Below are 26,246 nucleotides of genomic sequence, written 5' to 3'. Positions count from 1 at the left end.
ATGGAAATCAAAATCATTAGCCCATTAAGGTCTGGATTCAGAATCATACTCAAAATCAAAGTGGAAAATGAGAACATAGGCTGATCCAACTTCTGTGGAAATTCTTCAAGATGATTCAAAATGAGGCTCAGTAGTGTGTGTGGCCTCCACGTGCCTGTATGCACTCCCTACAACGTCTGGGCATGCTCCTGATGAGATGACGGATGGTCTCCTGAGGGATCTCCTCCCAGACCTGGATCAGGGCATCGGTCAACTCCTGGACAGTCTGTGGTGCGACATCGTGTTGGCGGATGGTACGAGACATGATGTCCCAGAGATGCTGGATTGGATTCAGGTCTGGGGAACGTGCAGGCCAGTCCATAGCATCAATGCCCTCGACATACAGGAACTGCTGACACACTCTGGCCACATGAGGACGAGCATTGTCATGCATGAGCAGGAACCCAGGGCTGACAATGGGTCTGAGGATCTCATCCCGGTACCTAATGGCAGTCATGGTACCTCTGGCTAGCACGTAGAGGTCTGTGCGGCCCTCCAAGGATATGCCTCCCCAGACCATCACTGACCCACCGCCAAACCGGTCATGCTGGAGGATGTTGCAGGCAGCAGAACGTTCTCCACAGCGTCTCCAGACTCTCTCATGTCTGTCACATGTTTTCAGTGTGAACCTGCTCTCATCTGTGAAGAGCACAGGGCGCCAATGGCGAATCTGCCAACCAAGATGTTCTCTGGCAAAGGTCAATCGGGCTGCACGGTGTTGGGCTGTGAGCACAGGCCCCAATTGTGGACGTCGGGCCCTCATACCATCCTCATGCATTCTGTTTCTCACTGTTTGAGCAGAAACCTGCACATTAGTGGCCTGTTGAAGGTCGTTTTGTAGGGCTCCGGCAGTGCTCCTCCTGTTCCTCCTTGCACAAAGGATCAGATAGCGGTCCTGCTGTGGGTTTGTTGTCCTCCTGCAGCCCCCTCCACGTCTCCTGGTGTACTGGCCTGTCTCCTGGTACCTCCTCCATGCTCTGGACACTGTGCTGGGAGACACATCAAATCTTCTTGCCACAGCACGCATTGATGTGCCATCCTGGATGAGCTGCACTACCTGAGCAACTTCTGTAGGTTGCAGATACCACCTCATGCCACCTCTAGTGGTGAGGGCACTAGCAAAATGAAAAACTAACCAAAGATCGGCCAGAAAAGATGAGGACAGGAAAATGGTCTGTGGCCACCACCTGCAAATCCATTCCTGTTATAGGGGTTGTCTTGCAAATTGTCTAATTTCCACCAGGTGGAAATTAGACAATTTACCAAAAGGTGAAATTGATTCACAAATCAGTGTTGCTCCCTAACTGGACAGGTTGATATCTCAAAAGTGTGATTGACTTGGAGCTACATTGCATTGCTTATGTGTTCCCTTTATTTTTTTGAGCAGTGTACAAGGAAAAGGAGCATAATCTCCTACGTATCTCGCCATCATTTCAAGGGTTACTTATTTCAATATTGCATGGGAATATTAAATCTGAACACAGATCCAGAATACAAATTCTACTTTGCCCATAGTTTCAACAATTTCATGAAAAATACATGAATTTGCAAACATTTTCAATTGATATTCACACGTCACTTGTCACGATAATCGCATCGCGAGTCGTAAAGTATGTCATGCAGAGACTGCCCTCATAATCTCAGAAGTGTTCACATAATGCATTGCAAGTTGATATGAGTAATGCGATGCAAGAAAAAAAAAATCCCTGCCAGTGAGTTTCTCACAGCGTTCAGGGAAAAATAACCATCACGCACAATGTTATGTATGGTTATTGACTCAGACGTGGATCCAGAGATCTAAAAACTGTGTCAGATTTGTTTGAAAAATAATTGAGACTCGTAATGACCTGCAATTTTAATGGCCACGTTTTCTCTGAGGCTAATGCTTTGGTGATTTAATTTTAGTAGTTATTGCTGCGGGGGATAAAAGTAAGTTGTTTATTGTGGTTTTGTGACGCTATTAGGGAGAAATAATAGAAGAATGCAGTGATTCAAAAAGCGCCGTCTTTAGCAGGCTGGCTGTCTGTCTTCCGAGAGAGCAGCGCACAGGAATTTAATGAGTCCCACAGTTGTGATTACAGCAGGTTTAATGATTAGTTGTGTGAAGGGGGGACAGAAGGCTGACGGATTTGTATTTATTATAAAGGACAACACTCTGCTGGGGCTCGCTACAGATCCTGTCTGTCTCCCAGACGGATCAGAAGCTACATTGCCTTTTCAGCTATGGCTTAAGTTAAGCGATAGTAGATTAAAACCAAAGAGCGTTTGTTAGTTCCCCCTTAATGCCAAGGATCGAAATCGGTACACACTGAAAAAGACTCACTTGCAGAGGATTAGCATTTAATTGGCCGACAATGATGGCGTTGAGAACAACAATTACCCCACGAATTTTCACATTATTCGAATTTTTGGATTTGGACTTCAGATGTGAGCTTGTGGCTGTTGGCACTGTCATCCAAAACAGTTTTTGACCTATGGCGGTGGCTATATCGTGACCGGCGGCGGCTTAAATTCTTAAAAGCCGGCCATTAGAACAATATGTAAACACTGAATACCGTCGCGGAGAAAACGAGTGCTTCATTTGTTGATTAGAAAGCAGCCGCAGGAGTAATTCCTAATCTCTTAATATCACATGCACTACTGGTAAGGTTATTTGATGCTCGCTAATTGCAGGTTGTGCCACACGTTCTCAGCTTTTCCCAGATTGGGGGGGGGGGGTTGGGCATATCACTAATAGCCCCCGCTGCACAGTGTTTGCTACACCGTTTTTAAGGGTTTCTTTTCATTTAAATGGGACTGCGTGTCTGCTTGTGGTGCATTCTTTTGATGTTTAAAGGGGAGGCCGTAGACATGTGTGTGTGTGTGGGGGGGGGGGTGAGAGTGGGGTGGGTGGGGGTACGAGGGCAAAGCTCTGGCTGTCATTATACAGAGAAGCAGTAAACACATAGAGGCAAATGTGGAGTTTGTGTGTGTGTGTGAGGAAGGTAAACGCAGCGTGCGTATGAGGAGATGCAGATCCTCCGATGGGAATGTGAGCAGAGGATCCAATTAGGGGAGAAGACAGATGAAAGTGCCACTCAGAGGCAGAGGAGGTAAACAAGATGAACTCAAAGAGTCCAAAAGTGCTTTTTCATTAAACTCAGCCGTCACACACTTAAAACTTTCTTCTATCTCTGTCAGGGTCAGGCATGTCACGGCACAAATCCACTTCCCTTTGGCACGTGGAGAAGGTTACAGAGTGTGACTGAGTCTAATATTTAACGCCTGTGGAAACGTCCTCGGCCACCTGTAGGGAATTACCATTAACATTATTTCTAAATCCACCTGTCCACCTGCCATTAAATGACACCACTAGGCGTTCTCTTCTCACTGCTTCTCTCTGTTGTGCGTTGAACCTAAGAGACCAGTGCATGTTGGCCGGTGCTCTCTGGGAAATAGAAACATTTTTTTAAAAAGTTCTTCAGATGGATCTTTTGTCTAAACACAAACGTTTTTATCCAGTGTCAGGATTATTCTACATTTTTAAGTTTTAATGTTTACCTTGCTTGGTTATAAATAGAAGCTAATAAGAGAAATTAGGTCATTTCCTCCCTGTGATAGTTTGGCAGCCTGTCCAGGGTGTCTCCCCGCCTGCCGCCCAGTGGCTGCTGGGATGGGCTCCAGCATCCCCGCCACCCTGAGAGCAGGATAAGCGGTTCGGATCACAGATGGATGGAATGGTGGGTCATTTCCTATTATATGATAAAATTGCATGATGGGGGGGGGGGGCGTCCGCATAGTGTAGCGGCATATTCCGTTGCCTACCAACACAGGGATCGCCGGTTTGAATCCCTGTGTTACAGCCAACTTGGTTCGGCATCCCTACAGACACAATAGGCCGTGTCTGCGGGTGGGAAGCCGAATGTGGGTATGTGTCCTGGTCGCTGCACTAGCGCCTCCTCTGGTCAGTCGGGGCGCTTGTTCAGGGGGTAGGGGGAACTGGGGGGAATAGCGTGATCCTCCCACGTGCTACGTCCCCCTGGCAAAACTCCTCACTGTCAGGTGAAAAGAAGCGGCTGGCGACACCACATGTATCAGAGGAGACATGCGGTAGTCTGCAGCCCTCCCCCGGATCGGCAGAGGGGGTGGTGCAGCAACCGGGACGGCTCAGAAGAGTGGGGTAATTGGACAGGTACAATCGGGGAGAAAAAGGGAGAAAAATCCAAAAAATAAAAAATGGCATGGTGGGCTGCTTGATGAAAGGTTTATTATTTCTTTGTTTTACACCACCGCATGAGCTGTTTTACGACTTGGTCCTCTGTTGAATGTTGATTTTTTTTTTCTTCTTCTTCTTCTTCTTATAAAACCAAAGAGAGTACCTTGCCAAAAATATCGGCCATGAAAAATCAGTCGACATAAGCTCCTTGACAGGCACTCAAATAATCTTTTTATTATCATCATTATTATTATTATTTCATTCTTTTCTCCGCGACTTTCGGCGGACACATTTTTCTGGCGGAAAACTTTATCTGGCTGGTTGGAATATTTGAAATCCCGGTTGGATCCTGTCATGAAAGCTGTACCTGTCAGGGCAGATCGTCCTTTGATTTACACTGTGCCAGTAAGGCGGCTGAGATTGTGTCAGGTCATCATTCTCTATTTCCATCTCAGGCATTAGGTGAATGCCATTAGGGGAAGAAAAAAAAAAAGCAACTATATGTGCAGTCCCGCAAATTTACCCGTAGATGTGTTGGTGCCTATAAGTTATGCTGATATCATCTAGACTGCGCTTCACAAGTTTACTGAATACAGGGAGACGTGCATGTCATTTTTCCTCTTTCCGTAGGGCACCATGAAACATACTGCGATCCGTTATATAGTACATGCAAAAATTCATAAATTTACGCTCCTATTAGATTTACACGCTATCATATATCCCTCCAACCAGCATCCTCGTTGAGCCAAAGCCGGTATCCAACATTTCCGAGCTGTAATATGTTCAGATTGGGCAGACAAATGCAGCAGCTTTCCTGTTGGCCATATGAAATGACTGACCGCTGACGGTGAGTTCGGGGCCAAGCGCCGTTAGATTTAGAGCTCTGTGTAGGACCGGTATTGTCAGGGATCAGCCACACCGATCAATCATCCATCCAGCCATTATCCAAACCGCTTATCCTGCTCTCGGGGTCACGGGGATGCTGGAGCCTATCCCAGCAGTCACTGGAGGCGGGCGGGGAGACACCCTGGACAGGCCGCCAGGCTATCATCACAGGGCTGACACCTAGAGACAATTTAGTATGGCCGATTCACCTGACGTACATGTCTTTGGACTGCGGGAGGAAACCGGAGCACCCGGAAGAAACCCACGCAAGACACGGGGAGAACATGCAAACTCCACGCAGAGCACGACCCGGGACGACCCCTGAGGTTGGACTTCCCCGGGGCTCGAACCCAGAACCTTCTTGCTGTGAGGCGACCGCACTAACCACTGTGCCACTGCGCCCCACACCTATCAGAGACCTCTTAATTAAAGAGATTTAGTGGAGAATGAACATGTTAATGTTATATTTCCTCCAGTGAGTCACTAACTTACCTGATGTGTAAGCCCAATGTTTTTCAAGCGAGGCAGTTTTTATATTACGAGACTTGCGGTCATTAAATGTCAGGGGTTTTCTTTGACAGAGTATATATATATATATATATATATATATATATATATATATATATATATATATCTGAGCTCAGTAGATGGAGATGGGTGGTTGGTGAAATTCATTGACGGTATTTGATCTTATCACTTCACTCCGATGTTGTCTTGTATACACAGAACAGCACAAAAACACGAGATGTTTCAAATGATTACAAGGCCAGGGCACATCCTTCAGATGTGCACACATCTCGCCTGGTTCCTGTTCACACCCACTAGGGTGCTATTACGTTTATAAGGGGGGGGGCAATACGATGGAGAGACTGGGCGTCGACTTGGTCTTGTCTAGATTGCTTTCAGGTCATCAATGGTTGTAATCATGCTTTGAACTGCTTCTTCTTTTTTTTTGTTGTTTCTTTGCTATTGGCTCACTTGGCAAAATTGTCTTGTATTTTCAATCTTCCCCTTTATTCACGAAGGCTTTATTGATTACAATACTTCACAGCTAAACGGCAAGCTGTTGTACCAGCCATCTGTAGCCACGAACAAAGACATAATCACTCAGAGCCTCCAATTACCAATTTGTACTGGAGCTTCCTTCCTTCAAGTCGAGTCTGCTGTCGAGCTTTGAGTTGCTGCAACTATATTCCAGTTCATCCTGGTCCAGTCATCTGAACGGGCGTAACACACGTTCTGGTCACAAACTGTCCATGAGAATGTCTCGATGCACGCTCAATGAGCCAGGTAAGAAAATCAAAGAAGGTTGAATCAGTTCATCTGGATACAACGTTTACTGACAAGATACATTTCATCACTCAGCTAAGTGACATCTTCAGTCTAAACGCTCTACGGTCTAAATGTTGGATACAGATAAGCTGATTCAACATTCTTCGATATCCATAAGAACAGCACATGTGTGATAAGCAGTGTAAGGGAATTATGATGGCAGTAACTAGTACTTTTTCGGGGGGGGGCTCCCCCCCCCCTTTTCTCCCCAATTGTATCCAGCCAGTTACCCCACTCTTCCGAGCCATCCCGGTTGCTGTTCCACCCCCTCTGCTGATCCAGGGAGGGCTGCACACTACCACATGTCTCCTCCAATACATGTGGAGTCGCCAGCCGCTCTTTTCACCTGACAGTGAGGAGTTTTGCCGGGGGGGATGTAGCGCGTGGGAGGATCACGCTATTCCCCCCAGTTCCCCCTCCCTCCTGAACAGGCACCCCCGACCGACCAGAGGAGGTACTAGTGCAGCAACCAGGACACATACCCCCATCCGGCTTCTCGCCTGCAGACACGGCCAATTGTGTCTGTAGGGACGCCTGACCAAGCCAGAGGCAACACGGGGATTTGAACCGGCGAGCCCCAGTAACTAGTACTTTAAATCCAAATAAGACCTATCATACGTACCTGTCATTGTCAAGGAGGGAGCACAATTTCCATAACCCAGCCTTCAAAAAAGAAACGTGTTGCGTGCACAATGAGAATTATTTGAGATGCAGACTTTCTTACTGAGCCCACGTTGGAAGACTTAAACATTTGAAATATCACAGAGTCTCAGTTTCCCTGCACAAGTTCCAACTCCAGAGGGGATGTTTCCCTTTTCCTCTTTGATAAGTTATTCTAAAACCTCCACAACAAAATGAGTTTGTGCTGTGAACAAGGCCGGGGCAGTGGAGGGACGATGGCGGGGAGCATCCTCTTCTTCAGCGGAGACAATGCACAGAGCAGCGCTCCTTTTTAATCATCACTATCAAAGCAGACAAGCAGGCAGCAAAAGTGGAGTTTTCCCTCTTCTGGTGCAGAGCGGGGTGCCGCGTTGGAGGATCACACTCTCACCTCCGACTGTAGCCTATGGGGAGATGAGGCGATTACCCTTCCCCGCCAATTAGGGAGCTGTTTGCATGTCTCTTCCTTACTCTCGGTTGTTTTGTTACCGCTCCTTCACTGCGTGTGCCTTGAAAAAAGAAACGTAAGTAATGCGATGCACGCGCGTTAATGTTTATTTACACTATCTCCCAATTTTTGAAAGTCTTAAGTAGTGAGGCGGAACCTGCCCAGAGAACCATTTTAGGTTAAAAAAAAGCACATCCATGCATATATGTGTAGAGAGAGAGAGAGTGTGTGTGTGTGTGTGTGTGTGTGGGAGAGAGAGAGAGAGAGAGAGAGAGATCCAAATGCACTGTCACATGGAATATGCCCATAAGGGACCAAGCTGGTAGGCAAGAAGAATCACAGGTCGTTTTTTTCAACAAAAAAAAGTTTTTATTTACCCAAAACCAATCCCCCGTGATAACAAAAAGCTCTGGGCCCATAAACGAGGTCAGCTAAACAGAACTTAACTCGTATCATGCCAAAGTAAGAACTGAACATAACAAACTCAACATACCAAACTGACCTAACAAACTGAACACAAGCGGGGAACATATATACTGGTTGGTCAGACCATTTTGAAACAAGGGGGGTAACACACAAACAACACTCTGCCAACTAGACTACAAATAACAAAAAACAGGGCAATCCTTCACTAAGTTAACCCATTTAAATAGTAACCAAAGTAAAAGAACCAAAACCTAACATATTCTAAAGAAACTAACAAAATATCTAAATTAAGATTAACACCCCCCCCATGTCATGGTGAGTAGTTGGTGGAACCCAACTGGCCGCCCTTTATTTAACAGCTCTGCTCTGTGGAGCGCATCTTTGCTCAGGCCTGACAAGATGTCCTCCAGCAGTGCAACCAGCAGCGGCATCCCCAGCACTGGTAACTCAACAACCGAAAATTAAAACAAAATGAACTACAAATGTGTGGCTGCGAGTGCGGTTATCACTTATCACCAGCCCCCCCCCCCCCCCCCCCCCCGCCGCCCCCAGAGTTCTCGCTGGGACAGCAAGAGAGATAGTCCGCATTGGTGTTGTCTTTGCTGAGAATGTGATGAACTGTGAACCGGAATGGCTGCATGGTAAGGTGCCACCGGGTGATTTGTCCGTTGGTGTCTTTCACCTCCCTGGGGAATAGCTTCTGACTGATGTAGGCCACGGGATGCTGGTCCTCTTTTGGTCCCTGCAGGAGCACAGCTCCAACACCCCTTTCAGATGCATCAGTTTGCAAAACAAAATTCTCATCAAAATCTGGACCGTGAAGAACTGGGTTATTACTCGAGGATTGCTGGATGTCCTGGAAAGCTGCCACTGCCTCGGGACAGCATGAGGTCCGTTTCCTTCTTTAATGACACAAGGAGGCGCTCTGGTGTCCTGTAACTCATACATCTTACAGTTGCATCAGGATTTAGCACAATATGATGCTCCACAAGTTTTATGCGACCTAGGTACTCTTGAAATACTTCCGGATGAAACAATGGTTTCAGCTGAGACTGTTGGTCTTCGGAGAGATGGCTCAAATCCAGTTCTGAAGATAGTGGTGAGGGCAGGTATTGATCATCTACCTCCTCTTCCTCCTTCACCACCCAGATCAGCAACACCTTTGATGTCTTCTCAGCCCTTGGAACCCACACTTTGAGGAGGTTCACATGAAGCACACAACAGGAACGCTGGTGCCCTGGAGTGGAGACTTGATAGGTGGTGGGCCCAAGTTTCCTCTGGACCTCAAAAGGCCCCTGCTATTTTGCCAGCAGTTTGCTGTCACTGGTTGGCAGCATAACCAATACCTTTTGACCAGGATCAAAGCTTCTCTGTCGGGCTGACTGGTCATACCAGGTCTTCTGGTGCTGCTGGGCCCCCGCCATGTGTGCCTGGGCCAATTCACTCATCCGCTGAAGTCTCTCTCTCATCTGAACAACATAGGAAATAGCATTAACAGGCCCCTCTCTCCCCTGATCCCCCTCCCAGGTCTCCCTTAGTAAGGACAGTGGGCCCCTCACCTCAATACCATAGAGACCACCAGCAGTGTCCAGAGGATCTGGCACCGTTGGAGTGAGCTCTGGTACTGGAGAAATGTGAGCCTGTACTTCTAACTGCAAAAGCTGGAACTGATGTTGTTGGGCTTTGACACGATGTTCCTGGCGTGTAGCATCCTCCTTCAGTTTCACCTCCCGGGTCTCTTGCTGCCCCGTGAAGGCCTGAATAATACCAGCCAGGTCTCTCAATGTTGGCTCTCTGATATCTTCACTCTCAGTGCCTGATGCTCCCTTTGAAGCTGCACCCTCCATCTCCTTCTCACCGTCTATCTGGTCTTCTGGTTCGGTGTGTGTCCCTTTAATCTTTGCCCGACCTCCTCTGGGACCTCTTCCTCCACACTGCATGCCTCAGGAAATGGAGGAGGAGAAAAAAGAAGAAAAAAGAAAAAAGAGAGGAGAAAAAAAACCTGCATCCTCAACCGACTGATCCCACCACTGCCACCGTATGTAAGGCACCGAGCTGGTAGGCAAGAGGAATGAATCACAGGTCATTTTCTCAAAAAAAGAAGTTGCCCTTTGACATCCTAATATTGAGCTAGTGAGCTGTTTGCCGATTAATAATAATATGATAATAATAGTAATAACTTTCTTGATATACCACTTTTCTAAAACAACGTTGCAAAGTGCTTTACAAAGAAATAAAACCAGACAAGGCAAAAATGAGAGTAAGACCAAATAAGCAAGAGTAAAAATAAAAGCAGTATAAATTTTAAAAAAAACAAAACAAATGTCAAACATTTGTAAAAGCTTTCATAAAAAGAAAAGCTTTAAGACGAGATTTAAAAGAAGACCAATTTCTTTTGTTTTCACATATCACTAACATATGGCCTCTTAAGAAAATTAAGGTTGGTGGTCCGTGACTGTTTTTTAAAACAATGTTTCCGGGGTGTCCGGGTAGCATGGCGGTCTGTTCCGTTGCCTACCAACACGGGGATCGCTGGTTTGAATCCCCGTGTTACCTCCGGCTTGGTCGGGCGTCCCTACAGACACAATTGGCCGTGTCTGCGGGTGGGAAGCCGGATGCTGGTATGTGTCCTGGTCACTGCACTAAGCGCCTCCTCTGGTGGGTCGGGGCACCTGTTTGGGGGGGAGGGGGAACTGGGGGGGGGAATAGTGTGATCCTCCCACGCGCTACGTCCCCCTGGTGAAACTCCTCACTGTCGGGCGAAAAGCCCTCCCACGGTCGGCAGAAGGGGTGAAGCAGTGATCAGGACGGCTCGGAAGAGTGGGGTAATTGGATGGGTACAGTTGGGGAGAAAAAGAGGGGGGGGTTTCCTGCTCAGCGATTTTACATTGACATTGTACGGCACCCATGATGACCTAACGTAGATCTATTCTTATTTTCTTATAGAAGGTGAAACCTCACTCTCACTTCTTTATATTACTTATTACGTCTTCGGTAATGATTCATGTTTGAATTGTGTTGATGGGTTTTTTTTTCCCTTCTTTTTTTGTGTTATCTATAACCGAGTCAGTCTAGCAGAGATTGTGTATATTGTTTGATTTGTTTAGTATGTATAACTTTTTCATTACGTAAATACGTAATGAATCTGATAAATTGGACTGGCGGGGTCCACGGGCGAGCCGTGGTTGAGTGACTTCACAGTCTGTTAATCTTGGGCAGCAGTCTCTTTGTCAATTATGGTGCAGCACAGTCACTTTGGAGCGCCTTGAGGGGATGAATTCTTAGATGGATGTGAGGATTTATTTGAATATAAACCGGCTGAGTAGTGCCAAACCGAGTCTACGCACAGAGAGCACCGCGAGCGCTGATGATAAAAGCTTCTTTTGCGCCTTGTTTCTTAGATCTTATATTCCAGCTTCACTCCACCAGTGCTCCTTAACCTCCTACCGTGTCAGATACACAATCAAGCTGGATTCTGATGACACCCAGTATGGAGGTCATGGACGACTGCAGCACAACACGGAGTTCTTTACAGAAGCTCATCCCTTCAATGACCGTGCTAACTCTATAAAGGTAAATATTGCCTCCATGTCGCCTAATCTCACATTTTCCCCCATCAAAGGTCATTTTTTTTAATGGTGGCTAATCAGTTGTAACTACCAGTATTCCCGCAATTTATAATCAATGTCATTTAAGGGCGTGTGGGTAACGTGGCGGCCTATTCCGTTGCCTACCAACACAGGGATCTTCTACAGACACAGTTGGCGTCTGTGGGTGGGAAGCCGGATTTGGGTATGTGTCCTGGTCGCTGCACTTGCACCTCCTCTGGTCGGTCGGGACGCCTGTTCAGGGGGGAGGGGAACTGGGGGGAATAGCGTGATCCTCCGGCGCGCTACATCCCCCTGGTGAAACTCCTCACTGTCAGGTGAAAAGAAGCAGCTGGCGACTCCACATGTATCCGGATCGGCAGAGGGGGTGGAGCAGCGACCGGGACGGCTCGGGAGAGTGGGGTAATTGACCGGGTACAATTGGGGAGAAAAAGGAGGGGGAAATCCCCCCCCCCCAAAAAAAATGTAATGTCATTTAAAAGGTGTGTGTGTGTGTGTGTGTGTGTGTGTGTCCATCGGTTATCTATCATCTGTCTAGCATCAGTGAGCTGTATTCATCTATCATCTATATTTATCGGTGTGTGTTTGTTATTGTGTTGTTCTGTTTCAGGTTCGAACTCACAATATATTTTTTTTAAACATCAGGAATGGTGTTTAGTAACGATGTCGTTCTCCAAATCAGTCTAATGATGCTGCCGTGTGTTATCGGGAACAGGACCTCCGTTGGTGGCATGAAGCCACCGTCTCCCTGGTTTGGCCCCTCAGCTAAAACCCCTGCTCTATAATTCATTGTCTTGCTCATTAATACATTTAGCTTTTAATGCCTCCTGAAGGTGATCAAATATGGGTGCACTCAGTTCGGTCCGTCAGGGGAGGGTGTCCATTGCTCGTGGTTTCTCCGCAGAGCACGAGGCAGTGTTTGTGACTATAATATTTGCTGTCTCCATTTTGTGCCGCTCCAGCTGGCTGTTATCCCGGAGTCATTGAGAGTTAGCTGAGGATGACACGTACAACGCTTTCAGATTCCCCGGCAAACAATGTGCATTATTCATGATGTTGGAACTTACCTTTTCGTGTGTACCTCTCTTAAACCTGCACGCGGCTCCTCCCAGGGAGAAATATCTGGGAGAGTGAAACCATTGGGCTCCCATCATGGAGATTGCTTAAGGCTAATAGCATCAAATAGGTCAGTCCTTGAAATGTAGAACGAAACATTGATATGCATTTTAAGCAGAGTGCTCCAGGACCTTCCTTATGCTTGCCTTCCTTTTTTCCTGATGCATTTTTTTTCTTCTTTTTTTTTGTTGATGAAAATGCCGAAAGGCAAAAAGCTGTTTATGAATAATATCAGGGATAAATTAGTGAGGATCAGCACAGATACTCAAGTACTGTGACTGAAAACTCTACTGATGGTTTATCTGAGATCTTATGGTAATGTGTCCAGTTAAGGTAGGGGGACGGTTTTGTTTATGAAGCGGTCTGAAGGGGTTTTGACCTCTTGGAGTTGTCCTTCAATCCATTCAGCATCCATTCCATTATCTGAACCACTTATCCTGCTCTCAGGGTCGCGGGGATGCTGGAGCCTATCCCAGCTGTCATTTGGCGGCAGGCGGGGAGACACCCTGGACAGGCCGCCAGGCCATCACAGGGCCCACACACACCTATTCATACTTAGGGACAAATGAGTACAGCCGATTCACCTGACCTACCTGTCTTTGGACTGTGGGAGGAAACCGGAGCCCCCAGAGGAAACCCATGTAGACACGGGGAAAACATGCAAACTCCACACAGAGGACAACCCGGGACGACCCCCAAGGTTGGACGACCCCGGGGCTGGAACCCGGGACCTTCTTTCTGTGAGGCGACCGCGCTAACCACTGCACCACCGTGCCGCCATCCATTCATGCCATCCATTCAGCAAATGTATCAAAATATTATGGAAGTATGTACGAGTTGACACAATGATTAAAGGATAATTCTTTCTTTTTTTTCTTTTCTTTTTTTTTTTTACGACCTGGGTCTTATGTCCATAATTTTGCTCTTGTGCGTATCGGTTATGATATTATTTTATTCACCGGCTTCATTTTGGAGATTTTGGACATGATGCCACTTCTGGACGCAGTTTTGCAACAATGTCTTATGGGGCATCCGAACATGAGTCTCCCCCCCCCCCCACTTTTTTTGCCCCAATTGTATCAGGCCAATTACCCCACTCTTCTGAGTGGGGTAATTGGCTGCTCCACCCCGTCCGCCAATCAGGGGAGGGCTGCAGACAACCACATGCCTCCTCTGATACATGTGGAGTCGCCAGCTGCTTCTTTTCACCTGACAGTGAGGAGTTTCACCAGGGGGACCAAACGCGTGGAGGATCACGCTATTCCCCCCAGTCAGGTGCCCCGACCGACCAGAGGAGGCACTAGCGCAGCGACCAGGACACATACCCACATCCGGCTTCCCACCCGCAGACACGGCCAGTTGTGTCTGTAGGGACGGCCGACCAAGCCGGAGCGAACGCGAGTCTTAAACTTGTCCTTTTAAAAAACGAAAAACAACTTGTGTCAGAATATAGTATACATATAAGTTCCCTTCATCCATGACTTGTTAATCGTGCTGGTAGTTTATCAGTGGTTACTACTGCCTGTGGTAAGATTTGGCTGGTCATTCCTGCAAGTTGAACCAGGAAGTAGCTCAGCAATACGATCAATTGTTTGATAATATTCGACATGTCTTTCGTTTTTACTTCCAAATACGCGGTTTAGATAATAGATTTGGGCGGCACGGTGATGCAGTGGTTAGCACGGTCGCCTCACAGCAAGAAGGTCCTGGGTTCGAGCCCCAGGGTAGTCCAACCTTGGTGGGTCGTCCCAGGTCATCCTCTGTGTGGAGTTTGCATGTTCTCCCCGTGTCTGCATGGGTTCACTGCGGGGGCTCCGGTTTCCTCCCACAGTCCAAAGACATGTCGATCAGGTGAATCGGCCGTACTAAAATTGTCTCTAGGTATGAATGTGTGCATGTGTGTGTCGGCCCTGTGATGGCCTGGCGGCCTGTCCAGGGTGTCTCCCCGCCTGCCACCCAATGACTGCTGGGATAGGCTCCAGCATCCCCACGACCCTGAGAGCAGGATAAGCGGTTCAGATAATGGATGGATGGATAGATAATTGGGTTGATTAGGACTTGTTGAAACATGGCTGACGCTTGTGTTCAGTTGTCCCATAAGACAACGTTGTAAAGTTGAGTCCTGCAGTTTTCCCGCTTCCAACATGTCCAAAATGAAGCCGGTGAGTAAAACAAGGTCATAACCGATATGCACGATGGCACAAACAATGAATATAAGACCCAAGTTGTGAAAAAAATTGAATTATCCTTTAAAAAGGTATTTGTCCATCTGATCACAAGTTGAACTGATCAGTACTGTGCATGACACAGTTCATGCAGATAGGATCTCTCTCCATATTCAGAGCTAGAATCGGTATATTAATGCCCTGAAAACATTCTTGACATCGCATTTTTTTGCCAAGCACATTACGTCATATTAAAGATTCTGTCTGCGCTGTTCGAGAACCTCCTTCCCTCCTATCCAGACGTATTCTCCACAGTATTAGCTCAGGTTTTCGTCAGTTCAGGACAGAAACAAATTCCACATTCTCTTAAATCTTTTCTCACTCTTATATTAATTCAAACACCACTACTTCACCCATGTCCCTACTGGCCAAAACGTGAACTTTAGTTAACAAGTCATCCGCTATGTTATGCAATGTTAGCACCATGAGGGATTTATGAAAGGAAGTGCGAGGGATGGATCTGCCAGAGGAGGAGGCTGGGGGATGCAGCGCTCAGCACATAGTAGCTCTCTTGTTTTCTTTTTTTGTGGCTCCCTCACAAAGATTGCACGGTGAGGCAGTCGTCTTGCACGAAGCAGTCTCTTCTTTTCCTCCTCCTCCTCCTACCTGGATATGACAAGAATAATCAGACAGGAGCCTCCACAGGGGTTGCCAAAAGGTGCCCAATCCACCAATGTTTTATTTAACAAGCGCTTTCAGAGTCGGTGCGAACTTCTCTCCCTCCCCTGTCTCTTTTAGGGGCCTGCCAGCGCTCCTTACTTGGTCATTATTGAGTGATAAACTGATATCCTCAGAAAAAGTATCACTTGGCAAAAGCCAGACTACGCTTAATGGAAAAAGTCCTGCAGAAGCTCTGGTGCGTCTGCCACAGACGGAAGCTGGATGCTGCAGCCCTGCATTGCATATTAACCATACGTATATCGTCATGAATCACAGACGGTCCAGATATTGCGGGGATGTCAAGTAGCAACTATTTCAGTTTGAGTTTATTTTCCTTTTACACCATGCTGTGTAAAACTGACCACAAGCAGAAGTGCTATTCTGGACAGATACAAGGACAGTTCGTGGGTTATTTTAGGTTGATGAAATGCGCCTGTTACAGGGTGCAGAGCTCCGTGCGTGTTATAATAAATGTGCATGTCTGGATAATTATGCATATGTAGGTTTTATGAAAGTTGTGGGAATAATAGTTCCCCGTGTGTGTAGTCTGCAGAAAAAGTCATTGTATTGTGTAAAAAATGATTTATCAACTCACATCATATCCTCGCCTCCTATATGTGACTCATTCATTCGTAGTCACAGCATGGGAACTAAAATATCACCAGATGATAATAAGGACTACTGATATTATTAACCTGTCAGTTTCTGTCCCAGGTCTCAGTCACTATTTCCATTATTAGGAGTCATCATAACAGGGAGTGATGGTATTTCAACAAGCTCTGAGGCTTTCTAATAACGGAGGAATCAGCAATGGAAATACTTGTCAATTTGATGAACGATAAAGCAAAGTAGTTACTAGTAGTCATAAAAATAGCAGTAATTGTGTAAAATTACCATTGAAATACATGTGTAAAGTGTTCAGTCATAAAGCTGTTGGATAAATGGCAAGCTAAAACAGGAAATTTGCTAGGTATAGTGAATAACTGTGTGTTAATGAAGTATATACTAAATTAATATATATTTTATTCACGTATGAAGAGTTAGGCTACTATTAATTGCTAATCTGCTCTAGAATGGTGTTTAGTTTTATATAGTTACCAGTAAAAACTGATTTTTTTTTGTAGTAACTAGATAATTAGTACTAATGTGGCCGGATGAGGAAAAAACACAGGAGACGAAGGCGAGTTTGCTGTTTATTCCTCAGCTCCAAAACCAAAACTAAAGCAGGAACAACCCTGCACCAGCAAGCCCGGGAACGTAAACCACGCCCCCAGCTCACAGTCCTGCTGGGTGAGAGGCCACGCAGCCCCCCCCCCCCCCCCCCCGAACACCCAGAAGGGACTCCTGGAAAGAAAATGAGTGTCTCACTGGAGGCTTAAGCAGCCTGCCATAACGGCTGCGCCGTCCCTCAGCCGAAACAGTAGGTGAAACACAGTCCAAAGCCGGCTGAGAAGCAGAACGCTGAACCCGTGAAGACACTGCCGGGGTCCTGGAAGGAGGACGACCCCGACGGAGAATCTGGGCCGGAAACACAACTTCGCCTGCCACCCTGTGCGCCGGTTTAAGCCTATCAAGCGTGACACGCTCCCTACGCCCACCCATATCTAGCACAAAACCCTTAGGACCCGTCTCAAGGACCCGAAATGGGCCATCGTATGGGGGTTGGAGGGGTGAGCGGTGAGCATCATACCATACAAAAACAAAACGAGCCGACATGAGCTCCGCAGGCACGAACGACCGCGGAAAACAGTGGTGAACGGGGCCTGGAACCCGAGTGCTGTCGGACAAAAAAGGATAAACGGCCGGACGGGGTCGAGGAGCGGAACTCCCAGGCAAAAATTCCCCAGGGACGCGGAGCGGCTGACCGAGCACCAGCTCAGCGGGTGACGCGTCGAGGTCCTCCTTAGGAGCCGAACGCAACCCGAGCATAACCCAAGGTAAACGATCCACCCAGTTACCATCCGAGAGCGCAGCGCTGCCTTGAGTGACCGGTGAAAACGTTCACACAAGCCGTTAGCCTGAGGGTGGTACGCGGTAGTGCGGTGTACCTGCACACCCAAGGATCGCGCAAGTGCCGACCAGAGCTCTGACTCCAACTGGGGGCCCCTGTCTGAGGTGATATCTGACGGAGTGCCGAAACGGGCGACCCAGGAGGAAAGAAAATCGCGTGCAACATCCGAGGATGTTGTGGAGGATAGAGGGACAGCCTCTGGCCACCTGGTGGTCCGATCCACCATTGTGAGCAGGTGCGTAAAACCCTGTGAAGAAGGTAGAGGGCCCACCAGGTCCACATGCACGTGGTCGAAACGTCTGGCCGGGATCGGATACGGTTCGAGGGGCGACTTAGTGTGCTGGTGGACCTTAGCGCGCTGGCACGCTACACACGCAGCTGCCCACCCCTTGACGTCCTTGCGGAGGCCAGGCCAGACGAACTTGGAACCGACCAACTTCACCGACGCCCGAACTCCAGGGTGCGAGAGGGAGTGAATCGAATCGAAAACTCGACGGCGCCAGGCCACTGGAACAACGGGGCGGGGACGGCCGGTGGACACATCGCAGAGGAGGGCAGGACTGCCTTCCTGCATCACAGCGTCCTCTAGCTTGAGACCGGTACGCGTTGACCTAAGGGCAAGGACGTCCGGGTCGCTGGGCTGGTCGGCAGCCATAGCGGAGAAATCCACACCGAGGTGCACATGACACACAAGCACACGCGACAGACAATCAGCAACAGGGTTGGACTTCCCGGCCACATGCTGAATGTCCGTTGTGAACTCGGAGATTGCCGCTAGGTGGCGCTGCTGACGAGCAGACCACGGCTCAGTCACCTTGGACATGGCGAAAGTCAGCGGTTTATGATCCACATAAGCCGTGAATGGGCGACCCTCCAGCAGGAAGCGGAAATGCCGGGTTGCAAGGTGCAGTGCCAGCAATTCCCGGTCAAAAACGCTGTACTTGTGCTCGCTATCCCGCAGTTTGCGGCTAAAAAATGCGAGTGGCTGCCACGCATTCGCCACACGCTGTTCAACCACAGCCCCCACGGCTATGTCAGACGCATCGGTTGTTAAAGCTATGGACGCCGTGGGTGTGGGATGGGCGAGGAGGGCAGCGTTAGCCAGGGCGCACTTAGCTCCATCAAGCCTTCTTAAGCCGCAGGGAAAGTGGCTGAAGGAGGTGGGCAGCGCGAGGGAGGAAACGGTTATAGAAATTCACCATGCCCAAGAATTCCTGCAATGCCTTAACAGAGACCGGGCGGGGAAATTCTGCCACCGCTTGCACCTTAGAAGGCAACGGGACCGCGCCTTGCGGCGAAATGCGGTGACCCAAGAAGTCAATCACCGGCAGTCCAAACTGACACTTGGCCGGGTTGACTATCAGGCCGTGTTTGTCCAAACAACGGAAAACCTGTTTCAGGTGCGCCAGGTGCTCTTCAGCTGACGGACTGGCCACTAATATGTCATCGAGATAAACGAACATGAAATCAAGGTCACACAACACCGAGTCCATCAGCCTCTGAAAGGTTTGCACAGCCCCCTTCAAGCCAAAAGGCATGCGCATGAACTCAAAAAGCCAAACGTCGCAATGGACGAACCGTTAGCTGCACTTAACAGTGGGCCGCCGCCTTCGGCCGACCTGTCTGTCTTAGCAGGAGGGAGTAGGCTCTTTTGCGAGCCTGAGTCCACCAGAAACCGTCTTCCTGACATCGTGTCCTTAATGAAGAGCAGCTCACTACGTCCGCCAGCGCCCACAGCTGCTACTGAGCGCTGGCCCGGGAGTTTCCCACCGCCTCAAACGTGCACGGAGGGACGTAGCACCTCGCCTTGCCGCCGAACCGCTGGTGGAAGAAACAGAGGCCTCTCCCGCGCCATCTCCGGGCAGTTACTCCAGCCACCAGCGCCGGGTCCGCGTCCTCCAACGCCGGCTGCAGAGGCTCCGATGCCACACTCTGCCAGCAGCACCCGATCGGCCTCCTCAGCCAAACCTCAGCAGTCACCAGTGGCCAGACACGGGGAGTTAGCCAAAGCCGCGCGCACAGGAGACGGGAGCTGGCGCAGGAAAACGTGCGGGAAAAGGAATCCACCTTCGTCTGAGCCTAGCAGCGACAGCCTATTGTCCATGAGATCCACAGCCGTCCCGTCGCCCAAACCGGATAGGGAAAGGATTCTATCTGTCCTCTCTGCGGCAGATAGGCTGTACCTCCGGAGCAGAAGATGTTTGAGGGCGACGTATTTATCGTGTTGCGGAGGGGCGCGCAAAAGCTGCATGGCCCGGCGTGTGGACTGCTGGTCCAGCGCAGCGACGACCAAATAGTATCTGGAGTTGTCCGCGGAGATTCCACGCAGGTGGAACAGCGCCTTGACATGCTGGAACCACGAAGCCGGGTCGTTCTGCCAGAACTCTGGGAGTTTCACAGCTGCGGCGAGAACGGCCGGCTGTGAGAGCTGGGGCGGCGTGGCCGAAGTGGATTCACACTCATCTTCTGCTCCAAACATGTTCAGTTCGGGGTCACCAATGTGGCAGTATGAGGAAAAAACACAGGAGACGAAGGCGAGTTTGCTGTTTATTCCTCAACTCCAAAACCAAAACTAAAGCAGGAACAACCCTGCACCAGCAAGCCCAGGAACGTAAACCACGCCCCCAGCTCACAGTCCTGCTGGGTGAGAGGCATAGCCCCTAGTGTCCGCCACACTAACCCATTTATGACCAATAATAAAAAGCAGCAATATGTCCGTAATATCTCGCAGAGCAAAATTGTGAACAGTTGAATGTTTAAATTTCCATCCATCCATTATCTTAACCGCTTATCCTGCTCTCAGGGTCGCGGGGATGCTGGTGCCTATTCCAGCAGTCATTGGGCGGCAGGCAGGGAGACGCCCTGGACAGGCCGCCAGGCCATCACAGGGCCCACACACACACACACACGCACCCATTTTTAAATTTATGGACTTTAAATACAAACTAAATCTTCTAAAAGAAAAAAAAAACAACCAAAAACCGCTCTCTACAGCATATGTCCAGGATACCTAACAATTTAGGTTTATCTGTTTCTGCGTCTCTTCCATTGGTAGAACTTTTGTTAAAGTGCCGTGATGTCAACAGAATGAAGTTTAGCGTTACAGATAAATCATAAACCGCTCTAAAATCCTTCGATATTCAGGGGCCATCTGCTTAGATCCTTCCACAGAAAGTAAGTGAGTCGAATTTAGGGGGGAAAAAGAGGAAATTCAGGTTGCTAGTAGATGCAAACGTTTATCAGAGGTATGTTCCATTCTTGAAAACAAGTACTGCAAGGAAAAAAGATGTAATTTTGCAATGCATCTTTTTTATGATCGCTCTAGTTATAACTTTCATTTACAGTATGTTTGCATGTAAACTGTGCTGTTTTACTTGATTTTTCTCTATTACCAAAGCACTATTTTGAGGTTGACCTTTATTATTACTTCATAGTAAAGCTCAGTGGAAAACTACTACTTAGCTAGCTAGAGCAAGTGTTACTTGTGCATTATCTGCATGTTCTATTTTATAGTGTTGTTGCAGTCCAGTTCCAGGGGCCATTCAAGTTGGCTGTGGATAGAAGAGGTGGTATCAAAACACCTTAAAAATAAAATACTTTAAACTCCAATCTGTGACCTACAATTGGGTGTCAACTTTGTTTTTCTGCAAATTGCAGGTCTTAACTGTAGTCAAGACCCAAAATTGCTCCTTCTGTAACCTAAACAAACATTATCTGATTAACCTGAGTGAAGGTGCAAAAAAAACAGCATGATCAACTTTCCCAGCAAGGATAGATATAAATTTTTAGAGTGCGTATGTGGGCAGACGGTCAGGGCTCTCACCAGCAGCTATTGTAGGGTCAGAGGACAGAAACCTACCAGCAGAGAGGACCTTCTTCCCAATATTACTCTGTGAAGCACCTCATGAAACCTTTATCAGGGTGTAGGAACATTGATCAGAACCGCTATAGATCTCTAAAGTGTTGTCCTCATATCGGGGCTCTCAGACATCTGGATCAATTGATTTTTGGCTTGTGGTAAAAATGAATAGGTTTTGGATGCTCTCTGCCAATCTTGCGCTTAACTTTAGTAGAGTTGAACAAATTAACAGCTTTTCTCCTCCTCGTCTCAGCAGCTTTGATATGGATGAGCATCGAACAGAGAGCCTGGTTTGCAGAAGTTCTGTCATCACTTGTTTACACAGATCCGAATTCAGCCTTGGAATATTTGCCAGCGAGATGTTAAACACCTACCCAGAACGAGTCACTAGAAAGCAGCTCAGGCCTTGGTGGGTATATGACTAGACACTTTAGAAAGAGCCAGCCAGATGTTTGAAGAGCGGCGTTCTCTTATTTCACATTATTCTCACAAACCACTCGGCTCGAGTGTGTGCGTGGAGCGCTGCTGATTCTGGACTTTGTGCTCACATGGGGTTGTCATATCTATCAAACTGAAGATCCTCTACTGTCCAGCTGAAGATGGGGAATGCAGAAAAATCGAACAAATATTATTCCCTTTAAAACGCCTGTGTGTGTAGGCCCTGTGCGGTTGTTGTTGTCTAACTTGTAGTTCGCACTGAATGGCTCGCTGTGTGTTTATGTGTGAGATTGTACGTAAATATGTTTATGTATGTGTTTTTGTTACTGCGTCTCCGTGTTAGCGGGTAATGAGATGTTAATTAGGGAGTCTGCCGCTGATCACATTGTTAACAGTTGGGACTATCCGCTGCTCTTTGTTGGCAGATTGATTTAGAGTTTGTTACCAGCTACCCACTTGGTGGAAGTAAAAGCTGTTGACATATTCCAGGTTAGGCACAGGGGTCGCTTTCGTCTAAACAGGTGCGATGATTCATGGTGGCCCTGTGTGTCTCAGTGGTGCTGCTGTGTGAAGACTCTCCCACTGTGACTTTTTAATTAGTTGCTGGTGTTTGTGTCAGTGTTTCGGTGCCGGGCTGCTCCACTGTTGCCAGAGAAACACAACCAGAGTAAGCAGAGCGCCATAGATGCTGCTATGCACTCCTCCTGTTCTTCGTCGTCGTCTTCTTCGTTGTCATCCTTCTCCTTCTTCTTCTTCATCTCCCTCCTTAATCCTCCCCCTCCTCCCCCTGTTGGGCAATATAGTGTCATTTAAGCTTGGTTGGCTTTTGCATTTGCTTTTGCTATGGAATAAATCTTGAATATTATAGTGACCAGAGGAGGCGCTCACCCAGATATGGACAGTTCTGCGCTGGGGCAGTGCAAGGGCCGGTGGGACTGTTCATGTTCAAGTCGAAATCATTGTTTTGGTGGTGTTTGTGTTTTAGGGTGGCGCAGTGGTTAGCGCGGTCGCCTCACAGCAAGAACGTCCTGGGTTTGAGCCCCGGGGTAGTCCAACCTTGGTGGGTCGTCCCGGGTCGTCCTGTGTGGAGTTTGCATGTTCTCCCCGTGTCTGTGTGGGTTTCCTCCAGGGGCTCCGGTTTCCTCCCACAGTCCAAAGACATGTAAGTCAGATTAATCGGCCATACTAAAATTGTCCCTAGGAATGAATGGGTGTGGGTGGGCCCTGTGATGGCCTGGTGGCCTGTCCAGGGTGTCTCCCCGCCTGCCGCTCAATGACTGCTGGAATAGGCTCCAGCATCCCCGCGACCCTGAGAGCAGGATAAGTGGTTTGGACAATGGATGGATGGATGTTTATGTTTTAATTGCTGTGGTTGTGTTGTGTGGTTCTCGGTGTTTGTGTAACCGGGACTATGTTGGGGGCTGGCTGGCGGTGTGGCCACCATGGCTGGGACTCCTGTAGTGATTGGTGACCTCCAGCCAGTGTTCATGCTTGTGTGTGTCCGTTCTGTTGTCAAAATAAAGGCCACTCCTGTGGGTCGTGTGGTGTATGGGACGTAGGTTTGGCGTTAAGAGAAAGCTTGTGTCTGTCATCAAGTCTTCCACGCAAGCTCGGCACAATATGTCGGGGGTAAATGGTATCTCAGCTTATCCCAGCTGACAGAAATAATCTTCACACAATTTTAAATTTACATTTGCTACACAGTCAATATTCAAAAATGATGAACGGCTGATATATGTCGATGATAGAAACCCTCAGTTCAGAGCTGAATTTCTTTGATTCCACGTGATGCAGGACTGCTCAGGTGGGCATCACTCGCATAAATGCACAACCTTCGAGTGAAGTGCAGCGGTAATGGTATGCATTTTTGACACAAGTCAAGTCATTGATTGACAATTTGTTTTATTCACTGTGCTGATTTGCATTTTCTAATTAGCTGCAAACTCAGAATATAAATATAACAGTTCACAGACATCGTTTTACGGTCAGATTGACTTCTGTGACTACTGTAGATCTGCCTTCTCTACAAAACTCAGGTTGGCTTCGTAACTTTCTTACACTGACAGTCTTCTTTCCCAGCAAGGCTGTTGTGTCTGTGTACTGTCTAACCGCAATGCTTTTCCTCCTCCTCCCTATTCCTCCTGCTTCTGCTTCTTTCATACATGGTGAAATGAAAATGGAAGATGGCAGCACGAACTCAGGTTTGCAGCGGCCTCACCTAGCACTGGTGTTTGAAGATGGCGGCACAAACTTACATTTATGGCGGCCTCATCCAGTTCCGACCATGCTGTGTCTTTGTCCACGTCTGCATCTAAGTTTGATGGCTGGGAGAGCTGGCGCTGGATTGGCTGGGAGAGCTTGGTCCGCTGCATCCTGTGGGCCCAGGGACCACGGCCCTGCCCAGAGCTGTGCCCGAAGAGGAAACATCGAGGGCGGTCTGACAGAACACGGAAGTGGGGCAGGCTAAGCTAACTGCTAGCCCATGCAGACCAGCAGTTCCAATAACACCAAGGGCGGTCTGGTGGTGGTCTCGCCTAGCGTTGACTGTGTTTATAGTGTCATTGTGTGGAGTGCAGGGAGCTGTGCCCGAAGAGGGAACACTGAGGGCGGTCTGACAGGACGCGGAAGCGTGGCAGGCTAAGCTAACTGCTAGCCCATGCAGACCGGCAATTCTGACAGTCATCCTGGGTGGCGTTTGTTCTCTTGGACAGTGATTTTTTTTGTTGTTGCTTAGTTTGTATATATGTGTTTAGTTTGTATATATGTGTTCATAGTTTGGATATAGTATGTGTTCTCGTAGTTTTTGGATATGTGTTTTTGTCTTTGTGTTGCACTGCTGTGGGCTGGGGGAAACGATATTTCATTTCATTTCATGTACACAAGTACATGAAGTGAAACGGCAACGTGTTCCTGAGTCATGATTCTCCCTTTCCAAGTTTTTCCATGGTGTCAATTTTAGATTTGAGAAGAGATTTTGCTCTTCGGGGGACCACTAACCACCCATATACCCGTTTGTACGATTTAAGTAATCTTGTACATTGCGTTAACTCACACTACACGTTTAAATCGCCCGTTCTGCACAGCCAGAGCCTACGATGTCTGTGCTGACCCTGTACAGATCGATCGACATGCCACGCTGTGGGTGTACACGCTGAACATTTACACAGAAAACTCACAGTCAAGGAAAATTCTAATGATGGTTACGGGAGGAACGTGCCACAACACACAGTGCATCACACCCTGCTGTGCATGGCGCTGCATTGCCGCAGACCAGTCAAAGTGCCCATGATGACTCTTGTCCACCACCGAGTGCACCTAAGATGGGCACGTGAGCATCGGAACTGGACCTTGGCGCAGTGAAAGGCCTGGCCCAGTGAGTCCCGTTTTCTTTTAGATCATGTGGACAGCCATGTAGTATGTGTGTGCTGTTTACCTGGGGGAAGTGAGGGCACCAGGATGCACTGTGGGAAGACAGCAGGCCGGCGGAGGCAGTGTGATGCTTTGGGCAATGTTCTGCTGGAAAACCTTGTGTCTGGCCATTCATGTGGACATCAATTTGACACGTGCCGCCTACCTAAACATCATGGCAAACCATGTACCCCCCTTCATAGCAATGGTATTCCCTGGTGGCGGGGCCTCTTTTAGCAGGATAGTGCTCCCTGCCACACTGCACACATTGTTCGGGAATGCTTTGAGGAACATGGTGAAGCGTTAAAGGTGTTGCCCTGGCCTCCAAATTCTCCAGATCTCAATCCGATTGAGCATCTGCAGGATGAGCTGGACCGACAAGTCTGATCCACACCTCGCAGCTTACGGGACTTAAAGGATCTGTTGCTAATGTTTTGGTGCCAGATACCGTGTAGGTTTAACATTGTACAGCATTCATAATTGCCCAACGCATCATACGGTAGATCTATTCTTACGTTCTTATAGAAGGTGAAAACTCACTCTCACTTATTTATATTACTTATCATGTCTTTAGTAATGATTCATGTCTGGGTATCCATACATTCAGTCCACAGAACGTGCTATCTCATCTGCACCATGTTGTTATTGGTGGCTCTTGCAGAAGCACTCGGGTTGCTTCACACTTAATTGCGGGAAATCGGATTGCGATAACGCTCAAACTGCAAGACAGCCGACCAAAATTTCCGACATGCCAGAAATCCACCCGATTGTCCGAGCCCTGATTGTTCAGGCAATTAATCGGGTGCCGCGACCCCCCTCAAACTGCACATCAAGCGACAGCCAATGAGGCGGAAAATCAGCCCGACTCTAAAATGAGGCGGCGGCGGTCAAATTGAAGTTAGAATCAGACTCGACTCATACAGTGTCTGCTCAGCT

The 26,246-nt window shown here is 48.1% G+C and overlaps 1 protein-coding gene across 1 annotated transcript in view; it reads left to right on the top strand.

Annotated features, from left to right (window-relative positions):
- The window catches only part of gbe1b (glucan (1,4-alpha-), branching enzyme 1b), a 103,908-nt gene that overhangs the window by 76,522 nt on the left and 1,140 nt on the right, over window positions 1-26,246 (top strand). The window contains exon 15 of the mRNA XM_056283246.1: window positions 11,441-11,558. Coding sequence (XP_056139221.1) covers window positions 11,441-11,558 — 118 coding nt within the window. The remainder of the gene's footprint in view (window positions 1-11,440; window positions 11,559-26,246) is intronic.

Source organism: Lampris incognitus, chromosome 7, assembly GCF_029633865.1.
Source record: "Lampris incognitus isolate fLamInc1 chromosome 7, fLamInc1.hap2, whole genome shotgun sequence".
Classification (NCBI taxonomy): domain Eukaryota; kingdom Metazoa; phylum Chordata; class Actinopteri; order Lampriformes; family Lampridae; genus Lampris; species Lampris incognitus.
Note: the sequence above shows the minus strand (reverse complement) of the source record. Positions and strands in the feature narration are given on the sequence as shown.